Source organism: Aspergillus sclerotioniger (genome assembly GCF_003184525.1).
Source record: "Aspergillus sclerotioniger CBS 115572 chromosome Unknown BO94scaffold_20, whole genome shotgun sequence".
NCBI classification, from domain to species: Eukaryota; Fungi; Ascomycota; class Eurotiomycetes; order Eurotiales; family Aspergillaceae; genus Aspergillus; species Aspergillus sclerotioniger.
The window spans coordinates 27,602-34,079 of record NW_020291010.1 but is presented as its reverse complement, the minus strand read 5'-3'; the positions used below and the strand labels follow the sequence as shown (position 1 = coordinate 34,079).

The window sequence follows — 6,478 nt, the reverse complement described above, 5'->3', positions numbered from 1 at the left end:
GTTAATACTCCCTGGAAGGAAGTCTGCTAAAAAGGTGGCTCTCATTCAGCTAGAAATATCGGACCGAAGCCATTGGAGAGACTGTTGTTCACCGTGTGATTTGAAAGTCCAACATCATACGATGGGAGTTGGTGGAGAGGCACGTGAGAGGCTAAGCTGGTTAAGGACCACACGGCGCGTGCGCCATCGGAACTGGAACAAGTGCGACTCCGGGAAGGCAAAACTCCCAACAGAGTCAACACGCCTTTCATTTCCTCTCATCTAACATTGATCCATCAACGGATGGTCCTATCGATTCCAGCATCCATGCTGTCATAGCTAACCCCAGGTCCATTGGGTCTGGCCCCGACGAAAAGTCCACATCCCACCCGGCCGGCCGTGTTGTGCCAGCTGCCCCAACCATATGCCCGGGGGTAAAGCCACCACCGTTTCATCTTCACTTCCCCGCCGACATCGTCGTGGCTTGACCCGCAGTGCTGCTGCGTGTGAACGCTGCAGGCGTCGTAAGCAAAAGGTCCAACTTTCTCGGCCCGGGGAAATTTCGGATCACTGACCACGACCATAGTGTGATGCGAGGACTCCAACATGTGGTGCCTGCAAGGCTGCTGGCGCATCCTGTGTCCCCTCCGAACGCCTAGTGGTACGGCAGGCCCATCCAGAATGCCAGTGCGGCCTTTTACGAGACCAACTACAAACTCTGCGACATCAGTACGAGACTCTGTTACAGCAGTTTGAACAATTGCAGGGACAGACCAGTGGCAAGAGTCCCCGGAGCAACTCCAATGCCCCAGATGCATCAGGACCATCGCCTTCGGGAATCATTTCCGTCTCCAGAAGCCATGTCTCACCAATGCACGAGGAATGGCGGAAGCAGAACCTAATTTTCAATTGCGATATCCCTTACACTGGTCGCATCCTTCTGCCAACCTTTTCGCATAGATCAAGGGTTCGGGATACGAATGGAAGCGCACTCAGCAGTGCATGGAAACTCTGGGGAGATGACCCGGGACTCGTGGATGCTCCATTGCGCTTAACTACTATTCCCCCGGAGTCTGATTCGGAGGCCTACTTGAAATTGGTCGGAACATTCTTTGATCGTAGATGGCCCTATCTACCTGTTCTGCATCGGCCTACATTCCTTCGCGAGCATCTATCACCTTTTTTGAGTAGGAGAGTGTCAAGCGGCATATCAAGATTTTTAGTTAATATGGTCTGCGCCATTGCTACCGCTGAGAAGCCATTGCACCAGGAAGAAAGCCACTACTCTCATCGGGCTTTTTTTAACCAAGCAACGCAAGACATGCACCTGGTCATAGGGACGGGTGACTTTGAATGCGTACAGTGTCTCTTGCTTCTCTGCATGTACGGCTACAACGAACCGCAATCCGTCAACCTATGGTACACCTCAGGTCTTGCCCTTCAATTGGCTATCGGAATCGACTTACATCGAAAGGAGAGCCTCGCGGGCCGAGATAATTTGTCTGCAGAGATGGTTAAGCGCGTCTTTTGGTCTGCGTATGTGACGAATTGCATCATGGCAATCAACATGGGCCGGCCCCTCGGTATCCAGGAGTCTGATATCACCATGTCTTTACCACTACAGTTGACTGATGATGAATTGGACAATTCCCCTGCGGTGCTAGACCACACCAGTATAGTACCCCAAGTGACGGACACTTCGACCTTCATTCATATCATCCGGTTGCGCAAGATCAACGCGGTTATCTACAGCTCCTTTCATTCCATCGGCCAAACACGACCTGGTGCTGAGGAACTGGAGAGCAGGCGAAAGCAGTATTTCTCCGACCTGAACCACTGGGTCTCTACTGCACCGCGGTACATGCAGACAACTTCCACTTTTCAATCCCCTCATTGGTTTCAGATCGCTTTCCATCACGCGGTATTGACCCTCTATCGCCCATCTCGGGGAGCACCCATGCCATCATCCGAAGACCTGCGCATCTGCACCGAGTCCGCTATCGGACTGATAAGTTCTTACAGCGCTCTATACGCCATGAATCAAATCAAATACACCTTCGTGGCTATCCATGCGCTTTTCATGGCAGCTATAACCATGCTCTATGCCTTACGGGCCTCCCCGCAATTACGTCACGACTTAACCAAATCGATCGTACAGACGAATATCCTCACTTTTCTAACCCTGTTCCGTGGCATATCGAATGGCCGCATGGTCGGAGAGAAGTGCTCCGAGATTGTTGAGCGACTGGGAGACTGTATCCTGAGTCTGTTTGATGACGCCACCGGTGCGGGTGTCGATGTGGATACTGAGTTCCAGTCGTGGTTTGGTCTTCAGAGCCACGCGTTTACTAAATCGGCGCATGGCGATTCCGTAAAGGGAATGGAGAACAAATCACCCGATTACCCGGATGCCAGAGTTGACCTTCCGTGGGCCGATCTGTTCCTCGAAGGCATAGACATAGGCTCGACTGACGTGTGGAGCTTCCTGACATGAGCACTGTTCCATAAGCGGCACGAGCTTGATCGGCATGCGACGCACTGCTTGAGATGGTCCCGCAGGGCTTGTAGTTGCCATTGTCAGTAGCCAGTAATTGCAGTCTTTTCTACCCCGTCTAAAAATGGGACTCAATCTGCTATGAGTGATAGAAGGGCTGGCCTCGCTGGCTCTCTAAAGTTCTGGTCCGAGGCCGAGGATAATCTTCGCGGTGAACCAGCCAAGCAAAACCAAGTAAGGTTGCCAACATTACACGTTTGAGGGCGTGTCGTGATATCATAGACATGAGAACATCACCGGAAATGGAGTTGCCTTCGACACAGTCTACCCTGGGCCTAAAGTCGCTATGCCGACTGGCCTCTCGGCGACGGCTGATCGCACTGCGCTGTGAAGCCTATCCTAAGTCTGCCCCCATGGCTTCTATCGACCTACCAAGACAGAGGCCTTCTACAACTATGATCCATGCATAGCGACTCTCGTCCCATCGCACCGTCGCTCGCCTCCTACATTCCACTCACCAGTATTCTTCCACCGAACGTCGGACAAGGCATACTGGACATAAGCGCAGCCGTGCCTCGAACAATGGTGTTGTAAGTTCCATCATCGAACTAGGTATGAAAGTCCTCCTCGGCGTAGGCCGACGGTCGCGTCAACGGGATAGATCGGGTCGGGGATATTTAGCTTCTTGTTTAATCGCCTGGGCACTGGATACACTGATATCGCTAAAGAACAACCTTGTACGCAATTCAAGTTAGGGTGAGCAAATAGTCAAGTATGACGGTGTAGACAGCTCTCATCCACGCTCACCTAGCGGAATCAAGTACCACTCGACTGTATCACTGGCATCTCATTGGTACCCGTCCTGGAGAGGTCTCACTTCCACGATGGGAGAGGGCGTTGGTTGTTGGAACAAGCTGGAGGGTGTCGATCGGGAGAGAGCGTATCACTGGAGCTATCTAAAGGGTGGAGAATGACAGCGATCGGCGGTCCACTGGTTCGTGTGTGGCTCTCCGGGAAGCTAGTCCCAAAGTCCTCTGCCGATTCAGGTTGCGACCTAGGTAGGCAGTTTGAGTTGGATTTGGCTTGAGACAGTGGGGAGAGGACCGTGGTCATTGGAAGAGAGAAGGGGGAAGGGAGACTGGGAGAGAGCAGGCACGGGAAAAGAAGTCCGACTCCTGCTCCGACTCCGACCGGGTCGCACCGAGGCCGCAGCTCTAGTGTGGGCTCTAGTGCAGCCTCCCGTGCAGATGCAGAACTCCTGGGATTGGTGGCCTCTGGAGAAGCCCGGTTGGATGACTCGGATGCAGGGAAGAGAAGCAAGACCCGAGGATAGTGAGGATCGAGAACTAGAAGAGAGACGAATGGAGTTGAGGTGAAGAGGCAGAGGCAGAGGCAGAAGAAGAGGAAGAGGAAGAGGAAGAGAGTTGACAAGCGAGAAGCGGGAAAGGGAAGCGCGGGGCGGCCCTCATGTGACCCAATCCAAGAGGAGCTAGTCCGGGGCAGGTAGTCAGCACTAGTCGGTAGTCACACACTCTCTCCCCCCGGCTGCTTTCTTTTCCTTCACCTCCTCAACGTCATTCAAGCCTGTCACGACCGATCACAGCCGAGCTGATGAATCGAAAGCCGCCTCCCCGACGTCATGCCTGTGTCCGCTGTGTCCGCCTGAAGGTCCGATGCGTGCCTGTGGGGAGCACCGGCACGTGCGTGCGCTGCACCCGGCTGGGCCAGTCGTGCACCCTCCCCGATGCTCCCCAAGCCAATAAACCCAGGTAGGTGTTGCTGCTCTATCTATACCCCCAGATATCATCTCCCCATACCCACATTCCATGGCTCAAGCTTATCCCCCCCACTCCCCACAGGAAGACCCGCATTGATGCTCTGCAGGAGCAAATCGATCAGCTGGCCGCGCAATTGGGCCAGAAAGTATGCAGGCCCGTCCTGGCTCATGCACACCCCAGTCATGCTAACCTCATCCAGCCAGGCCACATTTCCCACGAAAGTGCGCTCTCCAGCGCAACCCCATCCACTCACCCGCCGGATTCGCCACCACCTGTCCACCACCGACGGGAAAGCTCCCGACCCGGCGACGAGGCATCGGGGGAACCCGTCCTGGGCGGGTTGGTCGGTTTCCGCGAGGCTGATGAACTCCTGGACAAGTTTCGCACCCAAAAGATGGCCCAGTTTCCATTTGTCATGGTTGCCGCGGACATGGACATCGAGAGTCTTCGCCAACGGTCGCCATTCTTGCTACTGTGCATCGTCACCGTTTGCATGGAACACAAGCCTCTCCTGCAACACAAATTGGAGGCCCTCGTCAGAGAGACAGCGGCCACTCGTCTCATTGTAAAGAGCGAACGGAATATCGATCTCCTACTTGGCCTACTTGTGCATTGTGCATGGTTCCACTACCACTGGCGGACTACACATATCCACAAGTACATGTTGCTCGAGATGGCTCACATGGTGGTGGTCGATCTGGGGATTGACAAAGACGAGAACATCCGGATGCAGCCGATCCCCCAGGAAGGCGCAGACACTCAACGGCATCATCAGAACCCCACTGAGCAGCGGGCTCTACTCGGCTGCTACCATCTGTGCTGCACGTGAGTTTCCTTTGGTTTGATCCAATGCCAGCTTTCTTGCGGGTCCGATCTCCGTCGCCAACACTAACATCGTGCCTTCAGATCAACATTATTCCGCCGACAGGTGACCATGAGGCACACCAGATGGATTCAGCAGTGCGTGGAGGACCTGGCCCGCAAGCCGGAATATCCTAGCGATGTCATTCTTGGGGACTATATCATTTCCAGCAATTTCCTGCGACACACCCAGTGTGTTTTCGATGAGGATGTGTGCCTCTGCTCCTACCACCCTCGGGATGCGTCTTGGGAGCAGATTGTGGAATCCATCGAACGACAAGAACGGCAAACTGACGAACAGCTATCCCGTCTCAGCCAGAGCGATAATTGTGAGTTGATGACACTTCTAGCTACTGTGTCCGCCATCTTGGAGAAGTCTAACGCTGCCACTACAAGGGGCCCTCCGTCTCGAACTCGCCGCACTCACGACCTTGACCCTGGGTCAGGCGGTCCAACGCCGCAGGGATATCTTTCGTCTCCGGGAGGTCAACCGGCTGCAATATCTCACTGCATCGGCGCACCGAGTCCTTGCTACCTACGTGGAGATCCCAGCTTCCGTGGCTGTGCATCTGCCAGCTTCATCGTATTATACCATTTGGTACGTAATGCTGGTCCTTGCCAAGGTGAGCTTGCTGTTCGGGAACTACAACCACCCCACTCCAGATATCGACAGCCGGCGGGTTCACGAGGCCGTGCTTGCAACCATGCGAAAGATCGATACCCTCTCTCTCGGGGATGACATCTGGTCGAACTGTCGAGTGATCAGCATGGTGGCATGGCTGGAGAAGAACAAGAAAGAGGCGCAGCGTCAGTGCAGTATCAGCCATGTGGTGCAGCATACGGATGATGGTTACGGCCCCGCGCGCCCTTCCGTCTCCTGGCAGGGCCCTCCTGCTCCGATGATATTCGAAGCCCAACCTCACTGGGCACCGGCCCACCTGCCCGTCCAGCCTGGGCCTGCCGTATACCTTGAAGGCCTTATGCACAATGATTGGGACACTGGCATCTGGCGGCAGACGTTGGAAGCATTTACCATGTTTGGACCCCCGACCCCACAAAGCCAGATGGGGGTGCCGTCGCCGGTGGTCATCTGATGCCCCACGGTTTCACATTTAACCCGAGCGCGTGGATGTTCAAATTCTAGGGACTACGAGCTCCCCCAGTTTGAACGTATGCATATGAATCAAGATTCTGTGGGCTGGGCCCGCGATCCACTAACCGCTCTTCCGTCCTGGCGGAAAGGTCGTGGAGGGTGTTCTGCTGGGAAATATGATCATCTAGGCGACATGTAATCATGGTACCTAAAGTTTCACGCCAGGGCTATAACTGTAAGGGTATGTCAGGGTTCGGTCCGAACAGGCTCCTT

At 54.5% G+C, this 6,478-nt stretch overlaps 2 protein-coding genes across 2 annotated transcripts; both read left to right on the top strand.

Moving 5' to 3' along the window:
* Positions 1–403: 403 nt before the first annotated feature.
* On the top strand, positions 404–2,473 carry BO94DRAFT_587225 (uncharacterized protein; the record flags this gene model as incomplete). The annotated part of the gene is made up of 2 exons (XM_025615810.1): positions 404–514; positions 566–2,473. 2 exons carry the CDS (start codon positions 404–406, stop codon positions 2,471–2,473), a joined length of 2,019 nt encoding a protein of 672 aa, XP_025465580.1.
* A 1,362-nt stretch (positions 2,474–3,835) lies between these two features.
* Positions 3,836–6,319, top strand: BO94DRAFT_144332 (uncharacterized protein). Its single transcript, XM_025605745.1, has 5 exons — positions 3,836–4,242; positions 4,333–4,396; positions 4,451–5,076; positions 5,158–5,441; positions 5,509–6,319. Exons 1-5 carry the CDS (start codon positions 4,085–4,087, stop codon positions 6,204–6,206), a joined length of 1,830 nt encoding a protein of 609 aa, XP_025465579.1. The 5' UTR covers positions 3,836–4,084; the 3' UTR covers positions 6,207–6,319.
* Positions 6,320–6,478: the final 159 nt, after the last annotated feature.

Coding starts and splice junctions, on each gene's coding strand:
- BO94DRAFT_144332 (XM_025605745.1), top strand. CDS start 4,085: ATGAATCGAAAGCCGCCTCCCCGACGTCATGCCTGTGTCCGCTGTGTC. Junction 4,397..4,450: donor CCGCGCAATTGGGCCAGAAA/GTATGCAGGCCC, acceptor AACCTCATCCAG/CCAGGCCACATTTCCCACGA. Junction 5,442..5,508: donor TCTCAGCCAGAGCGATAATT/GTGAGTTGATGA, acceptor TGCCACTACAAG/GGGCCCTCCGTCTCGAACTC.